This window comes from Dermacentor variabilis, chromosome 2 (genome assembly GCF_050947875.1).
Source record: "Dermacentor variabilis isolate Ectoservices chromosome 2, ASM5094787v1, whole genome shotgun sequence".
NCBI classification, from domain to species: Eukaryota; Metazoa; Arthropoda; class Arachnida; order Ixodida; family Ixodidae; genus Dermacentor; species Dermacentor variabilis.
The window spans coordinates 224,976,176-224,997,255 of record NC_134569.1 but is presented as its reverse complement, the minus strand read 5'-3'; the positions used below and the strand labels follow the sequence as shown (position 1 = coordinate 224,997,255).

At 48.2% G+C, this 21,080-nt stretch overlaps 1 protein-coding gene across 9 annotated transcripts in view; it reads left to right on the top strand.

The window, feature by feature from the left end:
• Window positions 1–21,080, top strand: part of Nipped-A (Transcription-associated protein Nipped-A) — a 435,149-nt gene that overhangs the window by 334,330 nt on the left and 79,739 nt on the right. For all 9 annotated transcript variants that reach the window (XM_075682662.1, XM_075682661.1, XM_075682656.1 and 6 more), the window contains 2 exons: window positions 1,236–1,427; window positions 9,880–10,086. In XM_075682662.1, coding sequence (XP_075538777.1) covers window positions 1,236–1,427; window positions 9,880–10,086 — 399 coding nt within the window. The remainder of the gene's footprint in view (window positions 1–1,235; window positions 1,428–9,879; window positions 10,087–21,080) is intronic.

Sequence of the window (21,080 nt, the reverse complement as noted above, 5' to 3'; positions counted from 1 at the left end):
AGATAGTGTGTTGATTTGGCTTGTCTCGTTGTATGGTCCAATGTATCAAAGGCTTATAAGAATTTTATGCCCATAAGGTTTCGCATTTGAAATCCATGCACTCCGTGCGATGCTGCAATGAGCCCGCTCGCCTTCAAAACGCCCCTGAAACTTTGTGCTCGGATGGTGCTCCTTGCGTTAAATGACTCCAGGTGCATGAAAGTTGCCACGAAATCCAGCCCGAGTTTGCAATGTTCGTGCCGAAATGTCTTGTCAAGCATAAAAAAAGACATTCTAGACAAAATCCAGAATGATTTCCGGCATCAGGGTTGTTTTGGTCAGCGGTACATGACAGCACGAATAAATTTCGCGGGGGGAAGGGGGCTGAAGCCCTGTAACCCCCCCTTGGTTATGCCCCTGGTGACTACGTACATTGAGCGTCGACTCCTTGAGCCCGCGTCTAGGCATTTCGCGCGTCGGCACCTCAAACTGCGCGACTAAGCACATCAAATGTCGACTCCTCAAGCCCGCGACTAGACATCTCGTGCATCGGCACCTCAGACTGTGTGGCTAGGTACTTCACGCTTCGGCACCTCGGACTGCGCGACTGAGCACATCGAATGTCGACTCCTCGAGCCTGCGACTACAAATTTCATGCGTCGGCAGCTTGGACTGCGCGACTAAGCACATCAAGTGTCGACTCCTCGAGCCCGCGACTAGGCATTTCGCGCATCGGCACCTCAAACTGCACGGCTAGGTACTTCACGCGTTGGCATCTCGAATTGTGCAATTCAAAGGGCAGAGACCCAAAAAGTCACCTGTTAGTAAAGACAGCAAAAATGACAATCCTGGAGCATTTTGTGAGATGTGAACTGCTCCAAGAACTTTGAGAGATGTTTTCTCAATATTGTGTTTTGGGCATTCTTCGTTGCCCGTGGAAAGAGTAGCATTGGAATGCTTGGACCAATTTTGATCCTGTTTGTTTGTATGTATTCCCTGAAGTGTGCTTGAGGGTATGACAGTGTTCAATATCTTTCGGATGGCTTAGTTTTTTTTTCTGCATGCTAATTTGTGAATGACAAGCTCTGATACAATTAGTAAAAGTCTCAGTTCACACAGAACAGGAGTAATTGAAGTTCTCCGAGAGAGGCTTTTGTTCTGCGCTAGACGTCATTCAGTGAATGATTGCTGCGGAAGAAATGTACATGGTGTAAGATTACTTGTGGCTCAATCTGACCAGCTCATGTGACTTGCAGGTGGAGCTTAGCTGCCCGAAGGAGCAGGCGTGGCGGGTAAATCTCTACCGTGGCTACATCGCCATCTGTCACCCCGAGGAGCAGCACCTGTCACTTGTAGAGCGTGTTGTCGAGGTCATCACGGGACAGTGCATCCGCGAGTGGCGCCGGCTTCCCCATGTCGTGTCCCACGTGCACATTCCTTTGCTGCAGGTGAGTCCGTAAAACTTTAAGGGTTAACGGGCAATCAGAAGGAACAAATTTTAATGAGAAAAAATACCATTTTGTTGAATGAGACATTCGCCAACGAAAGGTACAGTACGAAGCAAAGCCTGTGATGCTTTCCTGTCCACTCCGCCCCCGCAGTGAGATGTGCCACCGCGGTGGGAAGATGGTGTGGCCTCAAATGCGCTGTCTTTCCGCGCATTCTAGTGTTAGAGGTTGCATAATCTTGAGTCTTGGTGACACATTGAAGTAAGAGGCAGATTAAGCATTCGCTCCCCATTGCCAGCGCTTTTCACAATAGCATCGTCCCACTGTGGGTGACGTTCTCAGTCGCAGGGGTGGAGTGGATGCGAAAGAGTGGCTGGCTTTATTTCCCATATCTGATGTGGAGTTGTCGTCGACATGGCATGAAACCATATATTTCGTCACCGACTCCCAAATTTAGGAAAATGAATTTTTTTCTTATTAAAATTTGCTTTTTCTAATTGCCCAATAAACCAGAAGATATTACGGCACCTTTCGTGTAAAAGAAGTCCATCGGCGACTGTACTTATTTGCATAAATGGTCTAATTCCAATATAATAAAATTTCATTACAACGAAGCAAATTGCCAATTTTACTGACTGTGTTATATAAAGGCCTGACTTTATATTTTACCTTTTTTTATCTTGTTGCTCTACGCAAGATTTGATACTGTTAAGTCGTATCGTCGTTATGACCAATATATTGTTATACAGTAAAACTTCGTTAATTAGCAACTCATTAATTCAAAATTTTGGATAATTTGAAGTAGCCGCCACGGTCCGTCAAACATTGCATTGAAAGCGATATGTAATGAATCCCATTACCGTATTTACTTGATTCTAACGCCCAAGACCTAAAAAATTTTCCCAAGACCTAAAAAAAGAAAAGTTCTTTACAGTACCATGCATATCATTCTTTCATACAGAAGTACAACTTTCTCTCATTTGGAAAAAACAAAATGATTTGCTCCGACTGCACTAAAGTTGCGATAAATAAAGTCGCAGTTTTGCCCAAAAGGCAAAGCATCGATTACGAAAGCAAATTAGTAGGCAGTTATACGTAAAGTAAGCGTAATTTTACCGGCCGTATAAACTTTTAAAGATTCCCTTACTAACGAAATTAACAAGCATAGTGTTACGCGCACACAAGGAACCTGTCTCACTCAATGACCGCGGAAACTTTTTACCAGAATGCTGGAGGGAAAAAGTGCAGTAGCAGGAGTGAGGGAATTAACCTTTGTGCAGCCTCTTGTTTTGATGCGAACAGGGCGGTGCGCCTAGATGCGTGGACTCTTGTCTCCATCGCAGATCGCTTTCAGGATAGGGGCCACGCTTCCGCGCTGTATGCAGCAGCCGCCAGTGTAGAACACCTCTCCTGTTTGTGCCAGTCCCGCACGCAAGTTTCGGGAACTCTGAACACCCGTGACGGCTCGATTTCCGCCCGTCTCCGCACACAGGATCGCTTGCCTTTTAATTGCTACATCGTGATGAACTCGGCATGTCTTTGGAGTTGGCACTTCCATGCTGATAGAGCAAACCCAGAAAACGGGAAGACAGACGGGTGTACTAACCTAAGCCAAAGGAGGCATTGCCTAAGCACAAGTACCATAGCACATGGAAGAAGCTACAGCAGCTAGGCTTGAAGTGCGTATGAGGCGGCCATTTTGATATGCCAATGGCGATATGGTAACGCAGATTTAGGGTCATACTCAATTCTAATGCGAATGCAATTTTTGGACCCATTTTATCAGAAAAAAAGTTCGCGTTAGACGAACGGAAATCGGGACCCCCCCCATCACGGGCGTTCGGAGTTCCCAAAACTTGTGTGCGGGACTGGCGCAAACAGAAGGAGAATATTTTCGCCAGCAAAGCAACAAAAAAGGATTTGAGTGTACCGAAGCAGGGCCACTTCGCCGAAATAGAAGAGCTGCTCGCAGAATACATGCAAGAGCAGCGAGTGGCACAGCGGCCTGTGACGACCAATCTGCTCAAAGTATGGGCGATGCAGTTAGCCCTATAGAAAAGGCTAATGTGGAGTGACTTCAAAGCAAGCAGGTGCTGGCTATTAAATTTTATGAAAGGAAAGGCTTTTCTCTTCGAAGGCGGACAGGGGTATGCCAAAAATTGCCGGAAGAATATGAAGAGAAATTTCACATTTTTCAGCGGTACATTTTGAAGTTGCACCATAGAAACGGCTACCACTTCGGACAGATTGGAAATGCCGAAATGAAATTCCTGCCACCACAACCGTCGAAAAGAAGGGGACAAAGCAAGTGCGCATTTTGTCTTCCGGCCATGAAAAACTAGTCACTGCAATGCGTTGTTGCACTGCGGATGGGCACAAGCTGCCCCCCGTATCTTATCTTCAGATCGAAGACATCCCCGAAAGGAATCGTGTTTCCGAGTGGCATGATTGTGCGCGCTAATGAAAAAGGCTGGATGATCATGGACTTGGTCGCTGACTGGATTGATAACGTTTGGCGGAAGAGACTCGGCGGCAGTCTGGGTCTGCATGGGATGCTTGTGCTCGACGCACTCAGGTGCCACCTTGACCAGCCCATCAAGGATAAGTTGGCTGTATGCAACACCAACCTTGTCGTGATACCTAGTGGCATGACATTGCAGCTCGAGCCGCTCTATGTTTATTTGAACAAGCCAATGAATTTAGATAGACTTCGGGCCCTCTACACCGAATGGCTTCTTAGTGACTGGCACAAATTCTTGCCTGCCAATAAAATGAAGCGTGCCTCGCTGCAGGACTTTGCTGGATGGGTGAAAGATGCATGGTGCACGATCCCGTCTGCCATGGTTAACAAGGCCTTTAAAAAGTGCGGGATTTCGAATGTCATAGGCGGCATGGAGGATAAAGTGCTTTGGTCTATTGATAGTGATAAGAGTGATATCTATCGCCCCACGCAACTCGTACCAGCGCAGTGAAAATCTTGGCGGCAAGGTACGCTGCTTCCATTTGTGTTTTTATTCATCGCAACTTTAGTGTATTAGGAATAAATCACTTTTTTTTCCAAATGAGAGAAAATAGTATTTCTATAGACCGTTTTTTCGTAGGCGCCACCATATTTGAACACAGTGGCACCGCCTATGAGCAGCGCCATACTGGCTTGGGTGAAAGCGGTATTTTGCATGGCAGGTATGGGTTCGGCGGCAGGTTCTGGCGTTTGTTTTCGCTGTCGTGCAGTCTGTTTAGTATGATGCGCGTCATCTATGTGGTAAACGATTCTATAAGACGTGCTGAAGTGGTTTAAGGCATCATGGCCGAAATTTCTGCTTGCGTTGAGGTGGACGGAACACGCAGCGCGATGTGTGAACGCATATTTCAGCCTACAATCAGCGTCGGAGATCAATTGTGTATTTCTGAATGTTCCAATAACTAATGTGACCTTATTGCAGTATTATCCTCTATTTCTAAGCTGCGGTTTAGGAGCCATGAAACATACTCGACCATCATAACAGCGTGGGTGCCGTTCTGCTACGATAGGAGCTGTGATGTTTTACTTTGACAAGCGTTCAAACTGTTCTCTGCAGGTTACATTTCGCGACTACTTGGTTCGATGGATCAGGTTTTCGCCCTGAATGAAACAGCTTTGGCAAGTAATAGCAGCATACCTTACAGTCTGAATTAAGCTTGTCCAGCAAAGGGACTGTTTCCGAACTGCGCGAGCATCCTAAGCAGTGGTAGGTGCTGGATTACAGATATCTTCGTTCTATATACCGCATGATCCAAGCATGCGGTATACAGTCGACTCCCGTTAATACGAAGTTCACGGGGACCGCAAAAAACTTCGAATTAAACGAACTTCCAATTAAGCACAAAACACAAAAAACAGCACTTTAGTTGTGGCGAAATCGACTATTTTCTCTAAGAAAAATAGTCGGTCATCTTGCTTTGCTTCTTCTTGCCGAATTGCGCTGCTGAAAGCAAGTTCTGCAGGCTGTAGATTTGGCGGAACGCTTCTTCCGCATTACCTTCAGCGGCAAAGAAGCGCTCTGCGAGAGCAAGGCCCGCAGCTACATCGGCAGCCTTAGGTTGCGGCTCGCCTTCAACGTCATCGTCGCTTCCTGGGGCCGAATAATCTCTACAATTTCGCTATCCGTCAGCGCACCGCACGTTTCGACCGGTCTACGGCGACGTAATCTTCAAAATTGACGTCCCCGAGAGCATCACCAAAATCAGTGCTGTCAAGCTCACTTGTTGACGCTTCCTCCGCTGAAATTTCAGAGGCATCCTCCGAAGAAGCTGCCGCAAAACCGCAAGCACTGAAGCAGTTTGCGATTGTTTCTTGCTTCACACGATCCCATGCTCGCGCCAACATGTGGATGGCACTAAGCAGGCTCACCTCGTACTTTGTGGAGCTATCCATACACAAAATCAGGCGCTCGAGGAGGTGCCGCCTGTACAGGACTTTAACATTCTTGATGATGCCTTGGTCCATTGACTGCAAAACAGCCGTTGTGTTTGCAGGCAAAAATGCGAGGCGTATTGCACTCAAGGCTGGCACATTCACGTGAGCACTGCAGCGATCGACAAGGAACAACACCTTGCGGTTCGAAGCAGCAAACTTGCGGTCCAATTTGCTTATCCAGCTCTTCAAGATTTCGGCCGTCATCCACGCTTTTTTGTTCGCCTCATAGTCCACAGGCAGCGCCTTCACGCCTTTAGAACATCTCGGCTTCGCGGCTTTCCCGATCACAAGTAACCGACATCGTTCCGTGCCAGTCATGTTTGCCGCGATCAGCACCGACACTCTCTCCTTGCTGCGTTTGCCCCCAGCACAGTCGTCATCCTTGAATGTCAGGGTCTTCTCTGGTAGAAGCCGATAGAAGAGTGCAGTCTCATCTGCACTGAAGATGTCTTCCGGTCTGTATTCGGCGAGATATTCACGCAGCTTTCCGTCCTTCCACGTGGCGCATGTTTCCTGGTTAACGGATGCCTTTTCACCACACACGCTCTTGAAAACCAGGTCATGGCGATCTTTAAAGCGCGTCAGCCATCCATCTGCCGAAACGAAGTCATCGATCCCCAACATTGCTGCAAGCGTTCGGGCTTTCATCGCAACGATGTCTCCGCTGAGAGGAAGTTTGTTGCTCCTGGCCTCCCTAATCCAAACCAGCAGAGCCTTCTCCAACTCTGGGTAAGCGCCGGTGCGCATTCGCTTCCGAGAAGTCTTGAACTTGTCGTTCTCAAGTGCATCCATTATTGTGTGCTTGTTCTTGATGTAGTTAGAGAGCGTGTTCGGCTTGATCCCGTACTTCCGCGCTATGTCTTGTTTGTCGGCACCTCCCTTCTCAACTTCCTTCAAAACCTCGACTTTCGTTGCCAGGTCGAGCGTGCGATAAGAGCCACGGTTTGCCATGGCTATAAACTGCGCGACTAGGTACCCCGTGGAACAACGTAGCCTACGAGCTTCGCGCACAAAGGCGCTCGACCAACAAACGCCTCGACATACGCTGCGCACGCTGCAAGACTAATCTCGCACAATCTCGCCACTGCCAGTATGCAGCGCTGCGTGCACCTATGGCACCCGCGTGGCCTCCGGCGGAAGCCGCTTCGCCTCCCGTCGGAGTTGATCGCGGAGGCCACGGCAGCCGTAGCAATGAATAATCGCGCCGCTCCAAGAAGGATGGCGTTGCGGGCGGCTGCGGTGGCGATGACACCAACGCGGAGCACGGAACTGTTGCAACACTTGAAAAATTGCACATTCTACCAAAGAATGACGGTCACCTCGAGGATCCCGGCTGAAAATTAACTTCCAATTAAACAATATTACTGGATGAGGACTTCGAATTATTGAGCGATTTCTTCTATAGGATTACATGCAAAACCGACGGGACCAGCACTTCACTTCTAATTAACCGAAAATTCGAATTAAGCGGCTTCGAATTATCGGGAGTCGACTGTATAGAACATACATATACAGAACATATATATATATATATACCGTAAAAACCGGAATATAAGTCGAACTTTTTTCAAAAAATCATTGCGAAAAGTCGGCCCTCGTCTTTTATACCGGACATTGGCGGAAAAGCTACGGAAGTCTTGCAACAACGGGCAGATGAAGTAAAGAGCCGCCATCGCCATCAGCAGCAGCGCGGTGTGGCGACATTGTGCACCGCCAATTTCCGTTTACATTGTCACAAAGTTATATTAGTTAAAGGCTGCTTTTTCATCTTGAAGGGGCAGCGCGAAAAAACGACGACAGAAGGCAGGAACACACAGGACAGCGCTGCCCCTTCAAGATGTTCAACCAGTACCAACTCGCCCAAATGTCGATCCTTCTACTGCTTTTTCATATTTTGTTTCAAAATGAGCGGAAGCCGATGGCAACTCACCGTCGCCTTCAAGAAAAAGGCGATTGAGTGCGCGGAAGCCCTCAGAAACCTCGCGGCACAGCGCAAATTTGGAGTATACGAAAAGAGCATTCAGTACTGGCGGAGGCAGAAGCAGCAAACCAACAGAAAATGGCATTTCGAGGGCCGACCACAGAACTGGAAGACTAGGCTGCAGAGTTCGTCCGGGAGCTGCGTGTAAGATCGCTGCCTGTGACTGCCGAATGCATCCGCTTGAAAGCGGTAGAGATCACGCGCACCTCTGGACTGGGCAGTGAGAAGCACTCGTCATCCAACTCTAGTTCGGACGACTCTGATCAAAGACGTTGCTCTGGTTCAGAGTAGCGCTTGCGCACTTCGTGCCCTTCTGTGTACTGTACACCCTGCCAATTTTTAACAGTATTGCGCGACCATCGACCCGCATGTTTGTCAGCACCTTGTCATCACGGCACAGAGCGGTAAAATAGCGAAAGCAAGCGCACGTGTACACATGCGCATGTCTCGTTTGTTTCGCCGCTCAGCGCCGTTAATAAGGTGCTGACAAGCACACGGGTCAATGGTCGCGCGATACTGTTAAAAATTGACCGGGTGCACATGCGAGTAGCATTTATATAAATACTGTCACTATTGTGCATGAGTTGCATTTGTTTCAAGGTAAGGGTGTCTTTCGGTACTTTTGCCATTGAAAAAGATTTTTTTCATTTTTAGAATTTGTTAGTTGGGGAATCGACCTACATTCTGGTCCGACCTATAGTCCGGTTTTTACGGTATATATATATATATATAATCAGCAGTTATATATTCATAAATGTTGTGCGGCGTGACTATGCAAGGTCGCATTGCGGCATTAGCCCGTTTTCTCTTGGTTTTTCATGAAAGAGGATGATAACCGAATTTTTTTTGCGGTTGTGTTCGTTCCGTTCTCTACGACGCACTCACACGTATTACGGAAATTTTGTCCTCAAAATAGGCATCGCATTCTTTTTATGCGATCCCTACTCATATATTATGGCTGTATACAGGCCAAAAAGGCAAGGCTGAAGCGCACAGCTTACATATGAATCGTGCTGGTTCACCAACCGCAGTGATTGCTGGGTTGAACAGCGCCATCGGCCTCATGCAGGAAGGCTAGCATAGGCATATGGTCATTTGAAGCCTACTAGACTTGAAATGCACAAGAACGATGCCGGTGCATCACAAATATTTGATAGCGCCTGCAGCTTAGATGTTTCGTGGTTGCCTTAGGTTGGCCGTGCATGAGCATGCGCTCTTATGTTTTATGTTTTACTCCCTACGCCAAGCGATCAGATAGTGGGCAGATTTACCATTTCATGCTGCTAATACAGAGACACCGGTTTTCTTTGTTGAATTAAAACTGATATAAGCAAAATAGTTCATAACAGATACACGCACCGCGACTGATAATGTGCGTACACCGCGGTGATAAAGCACATCACATTTCTGCGCCCCCAAGAGATATTTTTACCTACTGTAGTTACCGATGCCCCGAAAGGCTGCCCTGACAACCTTATATGAACGGACATGGCGTAAATTTCACAAAGCACGATCTAAAACATCTCGAAATCGTTCTGCAGCACGCGACAGCAATACTTTCAAGCAGCGCCGCGACGGATCGCCCAAGCCAGAGAGGAGGAAAGGCTCTCCGCGCGCCCTATTCTCCTCACCCGATTAAAAGGTCTATATGAAAGCACAAGGTGCCGCAATATTGTACTCTTTTTTTTTTTTTTTTTTTTGTCATTGAAAACGAGTGCGCGTTACAATCAAGGTTTTCTTCCCTTTTTTTTTTTTTTTGTCACGGAAAACGGTTGTGCATTAGAATAGAGTAAATACGGTAAATCTTGTATTCCTACCTCCTTTTTTTTTCATAGCTGCCAATCCTGTAACAACAGAATAGTGCCAGAGTTACTCAAACACACAACAAATCATTAATTACATCTGCCAAATGAGTGCAAATAAAAGTTTTGATTGGGTACTATACCAATATAAAGTGATTTCGTGTTGTTCTTTTGGGCCACTTTAGTAAAACTACTCTGTGTGCATGTGCTCAGGCGGCCCAGCAGATCATGGAGCTGCAGGAGGCTGCACAGATCCATCAGACCTTGCAGCCCACCAGTGCAGCCGCCGGGCGCAATGCCCCGGCCAGCGTGTACGACATGCGGGCCATTGTCAAGACGTGGCGCAACCGCTTGGCCGTGCTGGCCGACGACCTCTCCCACTGGAGTGATATATTCACCTGGCGACAGCATCACTACCAGGTCTCTTGGCTATTCTTTGCCTCTACACACTCATTGTTAACAGTGCCAAGCTATGCTTGAATGCAAAGCAATGCAATGAATGCTATGCTTGAATGCAAGTATGAAGGCTCCACCCCCGCATCTCATGACACATGCTGATCGCAGACAAAGGAGCTGCTATAAGTTATCTTAGTCATCTGCTGCAGTTACTTGAGTCCCTACATTAAATGGATGCCTGAGGACGTGAAGCCCCCCCCCCTCCTCTTTTTTATTTTGCTGGGTCCCTTTTGCAGGAAACAGTCAATCCGAGATATATCAAACTTGGATACAGTTGACTTCCATTAATTCAATCCCAACGGGAATGACAAAACTGTTCTTATTATCCGGTCGGTCTAATTAAACAGAAGACAGAAAGAAAATTGTCGAAACACACAGTTGGTTCACTTGTCTGTAGTTGCCTTTAAAGTTAGTGTTGTCACAGTAGAGTCATCAGGGTGTCTACCAACTGGGAAAACCGGGAATTCTCAAGGATATTGAGTAATCTGGAAAAGCTCGGGGAAAACTCAGGGAATTTGTGCCTCTATCAGGGAAAATTAGCTGTAAGTTTATTGAAAGGGTTGAAAGTCGCGGTAACGCTAGCTCAAGTAACAGACAGGAATCGTAATGAATAGTCTTTGACGCCCTGTCGTCGCCTGGAGGAGTTGTCAGTGTACAGTCAACGACCTACTTTCCGGATTCCCGATAATTTGGACGGCTTCGCGGTACCCCATAGAGTCAATGTATCAGAATGTCTGAAATTTCGAACACAAGAACTCTTCGCCGTCCGATTTTCCAGACATTTTGCCGTGACCGCAGGTCCAAAACGGCATTATTCAAAGCCACCACCACTGCCATTTTGATTACCTCGAACCGCCGCTCCCACACGATGATCCGCTGGCAGCCTTAGCCACCACTGCGGCAACGCTAGGCCTAGCTGCTTAGACGTCCGCTATGAAGCTTCTTGCTGTTGAGTGCGGCATTTTTTATTGAAAGAATTTGCTGCTGTCACCAATGGTACGGACTCCGCCTTTGTGGTCCTCACATTTGGCTTAGAAGCTTGGAAAGGACGATACGTTGCATAATGCCGGTTACCGAAAGTCAGCTTCTCTTCTGTACAGAAATCTAACTTGGTGAAGCATATGCAAACGTATTGCAGTGAAGCATAACAAGTGTGGGAAGGGGCTGTTGCCACTGGACACAGTGTGTATTCCTTAATTATGCATGCGTGCACCCGGTATTTCCTGTCACAGTACAAGCACCAATATGCCTAATAAGTGTACTGACAGGCCTGCAGAGCGTTTTCGAATGTGCCTGTGGCAGATTGAGCCCTTAAGGGCAGTGATTGAGATGCATTTATTTTTCCAACTGGCCGATTTTCGGACGTTTTCGTGGCCCCTGGGGGATTCAAAAAATTGGACGTGGACTTTGAAACTGACCTAGAAGATGCTTCAAATGGTCCATGTGGCGAATGAGTGACGGAAAGTGGACAAGAACAGAAAGGACCTACGCATTGGGGAATGAACGGGAAAGGAAGCGTGCTGCCGCCGTTTTGAGCTCGAAAAACAGTGTTGGCTGATGCTGAGATGCAGGTGTCCCTCATCCGAACCAAAATAAACTCTTTAAAGCAGTGAAACACAACACCGAGGCGTCTTTCGCGGGCTGAGAGTATGTCAGGACAGTTAAGCTTGACTTACGAGCTGTTGAGAGAGAATCTCAATTGTGACAAAATTCAGGCCTCATACCACTGAGCTTGCTATGAGTTGATAGAAATAGCTCATATTCGACAATATTTGCATCTTCTTTTTATTTGTATTTGAGAATGTCCGACTCGATTTGCAATTTTTTTCGAAGGCTTTTTATTTGCTGTGCATATTACTAACCCTCCCTTCTATTCTTTTTTTGAATAACATAAACACTACTCCTTAGTATTCAAATTTCATTAAGTTGTCTTTTTAAAATTTTTTTCATATGCTTACTAGAGAGTGACAGCATCAAGCGATATGGTTTCAGCCCGTCTTGACATAAAACATAGTTCTGCATCACTCAGGGAATTTCGCTGGGAACTCAGGGAAAACCTGGAAAACTCAAGGAATTTGGAAATGTCAACATGGTAGACACCCTGGTCATTTGGTGAACCATACCAAGCAGGAAAAGGTGCCACTGTTAAGGGACGTAGCACGTGTTCCTTAAATGGACACTAAAGGTTACTATGAAGTCACGTTAAAGTGATAAAGCAATGCTCTAGAACGTCTAAGGTGTCAATATATTCGTGAACAGTGCTTTAGTAACCGAGAAATTGAGGTAAATGCACGACACGATTTGAGGCCCCCCAGCGACATTCCGGTACTAGCCCGATGACGAAAGCACTCCTCATCATAATTTATGTCACTAGTACTCAACTACTCGTATTAAAAAGATAATTTGATTATACTATAAGACGGAAGAAAATGCTACTTGTCTGCTTTTATTAGATTCTAAGAAAAAATAACGTTTTGGCGTTATCTTTGAGTAGTATGGGTGGCTCAAAGGTTTCGTTTTCGCTTGACTGCGCCGTGCGCGCTTTGGAGTTTCAGTTGTTTCGTTATCGCGTCGTGCTGCACTGGTTCTGCTGGCTCGCGAAACTTGAATTTGGAACAAGCAGCGAGAATGCCACGTCCATGTAATGTTGTGGGATGCGCGAACGGTTCACGGAACTTGGCCAAGGGCAGTTGCAGCGGTGAATCCAACGTTACTTATCACTGTGTGCCACCGAGTGAACCTCTCTGTTCGAAGTGGTTAAGTGCCGTACCTCTGCCACAGCGCGCTAGCAAAGAGCCGAAAAATCACGTAGTGTGCTCGCTGTACTTTCGTCCAGATGATTACGACTTCAACACCGACTTACTGAAGTCGTGTGGAGTGCCTTTCAAAGCAATGCTTTCCCGTAGCACTGTTCTGTCGGTCTTGCCTGCATTCTCTGAAGCGCAAGAACAACTGCATGTCGAAGACGGGCGGTGAGTGCAGGATTTGGTTTTCACGAAGGAAAATCTACAAATGTGCCAATATGTACAGCCATGACATACAGTTGCCGTCGTAGTAGCACGCAACGATGCCGGCAGTGCGAGCCCTCAGCAGCAGGTAACGTTCATCAGTGCTTAAATCGTTGAAGTCGAGCCCAGCATCATGAGCCAATGTGTCGTTGTCAGGGTCCTCCATTGCAAAGAGTGCCAAAGTTGGTGTCATAAAATAATGAACCAGCTTGTCACGCGCTATCCCTTCCGCTAGCCACCATAGTTCCGCTTTTGTGCTGCTGTTGGCTCTGTCATGGCTCTGTTTCTGGCCGCGCGTTTGCGTTTTGCGCAGGAAAGCCGTAGCGCCGGCTGCGAGCGCCGTTTTACTTGCCAACGGCGCAATGTCACTGTGAGACCATGACGTCACCACTCCTCAATCGAAGGGCGGGTGATTTGAACTGCGCTAGAGGTACCCAGATGCTTCAGAACGCATTTTCTCTTAAAATAAGGCTCTTCTTCGCATGCAACAAGCGTTTCGAGGTTTCTGGGATGGTATTTCAACAGCCCACTTTGACTTAATATTAACCTTTAGTGTCCCTTTAATGGCGGCTTTCGCATCGTGAAAAAAGACCGAAAAACCGATTTTTCGAAAATCACATCTTCAGTTTTTATAACCCTTTCTCTACCTGATTCCAAAATATCTCCCCTGAAAACCGCTTAGAAGTGCTTTAAAAAAATTGTTGTATCAGCCACGGCGACGAGAAGTTTTGCGGAAATCGCAAGAAAGACGGTGTTTTTCAAGCCACGATATCTCCGTAATGGCGCAACCGAGCGCCGCCATCTTGGTCGCAACAGAAAGAGCATTTCTTCAACTTTAAATCTGCCGCCTTTCCAGTCTCCTCCGAGTGAAAATAAACGCAGAAAAAGCAACAGTTTCAAAGTCTCGCGGAGGTTCCTGATTGGCGGCGCGCGGCCCCATTGGTCTCCAGAGCGGTAGCCCCTAGCAACGGCGGGCGAAGTGCCATGCGTCGTCTGCTCTTCCTGCAGCTACGTTCTCCATCGCCCATATCACGAGCCTCTGTGTAGTTTTGGTGGCGGCTCCAAAGCTCCGTGGCGTAGTTTCGCGTTGGATCTCGGCTGTGATCATGGATAGGCGACGGCGCAAGAAGAAATACAAAACCTCGCATCAATTTGGCAGCCGTAAGTGCAAGTCTCCGATGCCCAAAAGTAAAGCATCGTCAACAGCTTTCAGTGCTGATTCTGCTGATGTTCAGTGAGGCGCGGACATCGTGGACAAGCAGCAGCAGTTCCGTCAATGTATGGAGGCTTGGACCCGCAACCAAGCACCTCGCGCGCCGACGTCTCGGACCTGCGACGATGTATCTTGCGCGCCGACGTCTCGGGCCTGCGACGACGTATCTTGCGCGCCGACGTCTGGGGCCCGCAACGACGCACCTCGTGCACCGACGACTCAGACCCACGACCAAGCACCTCGGGCGCCGACGTCTCGGACCCGCGACCAAGCACTTCACGCACCGACGGCACGGACCCGCAACCAAGCACCTCGTGCGTGGATGAAATGCAGTCAAAATTCAATACAATTCAGGCTCACTTGGAACCGCACTACATATCGATAGAAGCTTCTCGTGGGTGAGCCGAGACAGTTCAAGCATCACTCAGTTCTGTTTCGGCAAACGAGAGAAAAATGAAGCTCACAGGTGACAGTGAAAGTTGTGCCGATGTGGAGCTGGCGGATGAGTTTTTGGCTGTGCAGGTCACAGCATTGAATGCTTTGTACAAGAATGCCTTGTGGCAAGAACACTCTCAGCCAGGAGTGACTGTTCATTTGGGAACAAGACATAGATTGGCTGCACGAATGCTACTGACCTGCAATGCCTGCGGCATTGTTGCAAGTGAATGGTCATCGCCGCGAGTAGAGGGTGGTAAGGCTTTCGACGTGAATATGCGTGCAATGCAAGCAATTAAAACCACCGGCAGAGGGGCAACTGCACTGACTGACTTTTGGTCAGTACTGAATGTTTCACACAGAGGCTTGCACCATAAGGCATTCCAAAGACATCTGAAATCAAAATTCAGGCCTGCTGATGAGATGGCTGCAACAAGTCTCTTTTCTGATGCTGTGGCAGCTGTGCGCAAAGTTTACAGCGAAATGGACCTGGCATTCACAAAAAATGTGACGGTAGTCTACGACGGGACATGGATGACACGTGGTCAGGCATCCCACATTGGTGTGAGCACAATAATTGAATTTTACACTGGTCTGGTGCTTGAGTACATTGTGCTCTCGAACAGGTACCATGGATGCACGCTTGGGCCAAAAGAAAACGATGAAGGCTACAGTGAATGGAAAGAGAATCACGTGTGCCAAAAGAACACCGATGCAAACTCAAGCCGAATGGAGGTCGAGGCAGCGTTGATCTTGTTCAGAAGGTCACTGGAAAGGAATGACCTCCACTGAACATCTGTTGTTTGTGATGGGGATAGCCGTACCTTGCAGGCCCTTTGTGAAGAAAAGACTTATGGCTTCATTACATTCAACAAAGAGGACTGTATCAATCACGTGAAAAAGAGGATGGGTACAGCCCTGCGAACACTTGTCTCAAAAAGCAGAAGTAGACCAATTGGAGGGAAAGGTGGCCTGACCCAAGACCTAATCGAAAAGCTCACCAATTACCGTATTTACCCGCGTATAACCCGCCCCTGCGTATAACCCGCACCCCTAACTTTGAACTCGGCGGAAAAAAAAAAAAAAAAACTCGCGTATAACCCGCACGTTTACCTGAAAAAAAAAAAAAATGAGCGCTAGAAAGATGCAACTCACACTCAGTGATCATTTCGTTTTCAGAACATTTATTCAAACGACCGCCACCACGTCACTGGTTATCCGATTCTTAATCGACGCCGCTCTCACTACTGCCATCCGAGGCTTCATCGCCACTCTCAAAGACTTAGTCGTCCTCGGAACCATCCAGACTATTACTGATCGCACATTTTTTAAAGCTTTTGCGCACCAAATCGGCCGGTATCGCTTTCCACGCATCCACGATCCACTGGCACAGCAATGGAATATCAGGCCTTCGCACGCGTCCCGTCGGTGTGAGGGCGTACATGCCGTCGGCCATCCACTGGGCATACAGCCGCTTCACGTGTGCCTTGAACGGCTTGTTCAGGCACACGTCGAGTGGCTGTAGCATGGACGTCATGCCGCCAGGTATTATGACGAGGTCGGTGCTGGTCTCGGCAAGGCGAGCCTTCACCGCATCAGTGCAGTGGCCTCTGAAGGAATCTAGTACGAGCATCGACCGGCGTGCCAGCAAGGCACCTGGTCTTCGCTCCCAGATTACTCGAAGCCAGTCACCGACTAGGCCACTGTTCATCCACGAATTTTCTTCCGCACGCACAACGATTCCTGGGGGCAGTGGAATGCTAGGTAGCGTCTTGCGTTTGAAAATCACATACGGGCGCAGTTTCGTGCCGTCAGCCAAAGCGCATAGCATGACTGTGCAGCGTAGCTTGGCATTTCCGCCGGTCAGCACGCTGACTGATTTGGAGCCCTTTTTTTCCATGGTCGTGTCCATCGGCATCTCAAAGTACACAGGTGTTTGATCAGCATTTCCCACCTGAGACAGCAAATAGCTGTGCTCCTTCCGAAGTGCGATCACATATCGTTGAAAGTTCAACAACTTTTCCTCGTAGGCTTCAGGAAGCCGCTGGCACATGGTTGTTCGCCGCCGCATAGAAAATCCATGTCTTCGCATGAAGCGATGAGCCATCCACGGCTTGCACGAAACTCACGTGGAATGTTCAATTCCCGGGCCAACTTCAGGGCTTCCATTTGCGCCATCTCAGTCGAAACAGCGTGGCCACGACTTCTCTGCTCCTCAATGAACTTCGCAAGCTGCGTCTCGAGGTGGGGGTACGCGCCAGTCTTCGGACCCCGAAACGCTCGCCTGTTCCGGTTCGTTGCTTCGAGACTCTCTTTTTTTCTTCCTCCAGTCGCGAATGCACGACTCGTCGACGTCATGCTGTCTTGCAGCAGCTCTGTTGCCGATTTCTTCGGCAGCGGCTATAATCTTTAGCTTCTCTTTCGCTGTGAAACACTGCCGTCGAGTCGCACTCATGATGCCAAAACAAAGCAGGCAAACAGTGCAAACTGGGGTAAGTACACTAAACAGCGCCTAACGCGAGGCTCAACAATGCTGGCCTTTCGTTGACCCTTCATCGGCTTGACAAGCGTCGATGACGATGGGGATGGCGGACTACACGGGGAGGCCGCCGCACATTGCGGTGAAGCCGACCCCCCCCCCCCTCCCAAGGAAAAAATTCGCAGATAACCCGCACCCCCACTTTTTAAACGCGTTTTTTCACATTTTGGTGCGGGTTATACGCGAATAAATACGGTATTATGGCATGGCCATACGTAACAACATTGAAGTAGATAATATGTAAAGGGCCATAATGGCAAGCTTCTATCATATCACTTACAGAGAAAGACCCTCATCATGAGCTCTGCCCTCCAGGACCCCTGAGCTGGCGCAGACACCGGGCTGCAGAAGCTGAAGGTAAAGCTCCGCCAGAACATAAGTACAAATTGGCAGCACATGTTTCAGCTGCGTTGCTGCCTGTGTATCAAGACCTCTCGGATCCTCAGCTACTCAGCCGTTGCCAAGGCAAGAAGACTCAGAATGCAGCCGAGAGTCTCCACTCTGTCATTTGGTCAATTCTACGAAAAGAGCAAAATGCTTCAGTGATCGCGGTGGGGACAGCTGTCAATGAGGCATTGTGCAAGTACAATGTTGGAACACTTCGTGCTGTGGGGGATCTCACCTCTGTACTCTTGGGACAAAGGAACGACAACACGGTAGTGCAAACAATCACAAGGGCATTTATTGCACCTTTCATAGATCAATGCCTGCTAGCCGAGTTGCTATCCACAAAACATGCCGATGGGCGCGCGACATATCTAGAAGTCCGACTCACCGCGACCGGAAAACGAGCGAATATGTTCGCCCCATGCTGGATCCCAACGCCTGGTCGTTCGCGCGTACTGTCACGCGAATGGTGGCGCATTCCAAGGCGGCCACGCGAGGCGGTCTCGCAGAAGCATGGGTCGGCGGCGCGCGGGATGTCCACGCCGTTCGCCGATCCACCGGGGGAGCGACAGCCCGTTCTCCCCTGCGCCCCCAAGTCACCCTGCCGTGAGGCGGCGTTAGCAACGCAACACTCGCGCCATCTCTCGCACTGCGCCCCAACCACATCGACCGCCGCGGGCATCACGCAGGCCACGCAGCGAAGCCGGATTACAGGAGACGCGCGAGAGTCGCGCATTCCCACAGTGCATACAGACAGTTTTGTGCCTCACTTGGCTTGAAGCCAGGAAAGCATTCTCTTCAAACAGCTGCAGAAAAGGATGCCCTACGAAAAAAAAGGCATCGTAAGAATATCAGATGAAAGGCCACATGCCCAAGAAGCCCTGCTATGCTAAGGACACCAAGGAATGCAATCCTGGTGCATTTTAGAAGAGTGGAGGCAAGGCAAAACTTTGAAGGCCTTTTTCTCAAAACTGTGTTTTTGCCTTTCGGCTCAGTTTGCGGAGCTGATTCCTTTGTTACCGTTTGGCCTATTCTGACTCTGTATTTTTTGTCTTGTTCCTTGGGCTATAATGCAGGTCAGGACATTCTTGCTTTTAGGCCTGGACGTTTTATGAATTTATGATGTGGCTATTTCGTTCACCTCGAAGGTGTGCTTGATACGAAGGTAACATAAAAAATGACACTCCAAAATATTTGTGCTGAAAAAAAAAAAGAAGGAAGGATGTCACAACCTTCAGCATGCATTTAGCTATGCAGTCAGTACTTAACAAGCCTTCTATCACGTTTTTTAAGTTCCCCAGGCTCTTCACAAAGTTCGAGGTCGAAACGTTCTGCTGAATCAAATTTAATAAAATGTTCTCAAGGTATCACTCTGAAACGTTTATGGAAGCATCAGGGAGACATTCTAAACATTTGTGCCAATTTTCATCAAAATCCATAAAGAAATAAGGAAGTTGATTTTCAAAGCGACGTCCCCCTTAAAGGGAAGCTGAAACGGTTTTCAATTTCCATGAATTGCTGGGATTGGAAAGAACAGGCCTAATAATTTACGGTTCCGAATTTTTTTCTTCGTTTTGTTAATATAAGGGGCAGAAATCGCTTTCTAAATCACCCCCGCGGACATGCCCCCATCGCTACCTGGAGCACCGGGTGAGGTGGTTGCCAGAGGAGAGAACCGGCGAGAGTGACGTCATTCGCGGCGACTGAGCTGCCAGACCGGCGTGCTGGCATGTACTGGCATGCCTCTTTCCGTCCTGCGCTTTACTGAACGACGCTACGAGAAATCTGCCGCTCACGTTTGTTTTCTTTTGCGATTTTCGTAAAATGTTCTTTCGTGAAGCTGCCCGTCGCGGCAGGTTCACGTGCATGCTCGCGCGAGCAAACGGCGCTGGCACGCTGCGAAGCATAGACGGAAAGGCGCGCAGTAATAAATTTTAGTGACCGGACTTCGTGCGTAGCTTCCACAGCGTTGCACCTGAGGTATGAAATGGAGTATAGGCTTGCCTAGTGACATTCGACGTACGGTTGCAGTTATAGTGTGTACCACATGGTGGTGCTAAAACTGCCTAATATCTTTATGTCAACACTAGCATGGAGCACGCATACCGATTCTTGATCAAGCCACAATCGCAAAGTCGTCAAACCATAGTATGAATATTGCACATATAATACCTCTGGCCATCTCCTGATGTGAATGATAAGCAACTTCCATGACTGTACCTCGCAGCACTGCATGTGCAGGTTTGAAACGCGGCACTTATGTTCGCGATCGTGTATCAACACTAAAAAAAACCACAGTACTTTAGACAAGCAGCGGCAAGGTGCTTGACATCACAGAATTTTGCACCCGTGTTTACAATCTAATGAGAAGTTAGTGCTTCGGCATTCTTCCAGCAGCAAGTTCCCACTGACACTTTAGCGCATTTTTTCTCCCGTCATTGGAACGTGCAGCTACATGAAAAAAAAAAACCATATGTACCAGCTAAGATTTCCAGCGCGCGAGAAGGTGCACAAATAGCGCTCGCTGTTGGCACACTCAACATCGTCGTTGCTGCCATCGTTTTTCGTATCGGCTGTCGGTTCGAACATGTACGGCAAAAATACAAGCTGTCCGAGACAGCGAGAACGTTCCATAACGCTTACAACTCAGCTATGAAGCCAGAACAGAACAGCGTGCTATGCTCTGAAACGGCGGCGTGCGGCGACGCCGACCGGCGACTGCCGCGATTGACGTCACAGCGGCCCCGACCAATCACGGGCAACAGCGGTGTTCTCGCGATGCCCTGAGGCGCTGGTGCACGTTTTCTTGAAAAAAACAGCCGCTTGCGTTTGTTTCCGCCCTTTTTGAACCAGATATTCGTGTTCAGGGGACTCACAACTGTAGAATGTCGCAGAGAACTCATTTTTTTCGAAAAGTGTTTCAGCTTCCCTTTAACGCACATGTCCAGTCTCCAATCACGGTAACAGCCCTGAAACGCCTAATAAGTTTACTGGCATGCCTTCAAGTCTTTAGATAGGCCTGCGCTCTGTTGTTGGCTCTAAATGTCCCCTGGACTTACTGTGTTTCGTCTTACCGTGTTCCTTTATGCTAGCTTTCCCGAAACATGGTAGATTTTTCTCCACCTAATGTTGCATGGTGTATGCATGTGCATGTAGTTAATGTATGCGTACTAGGCCCTGTTAACGGTCTCTTATACGAGATACTCTTGGTGGGTGAAACAAGGGCTAAGTTCAGTACAGAAACGTTGGAAACAGCTTTGAATGGCTAGCAGTATTCTTGTCTAACATATAGTTGCTCATACGGCAACCAGAGACGGCACGTGCACACGCACGAACGCATGTCCCGTAACAATGGTCCCTTTCCATTCTTTGTATG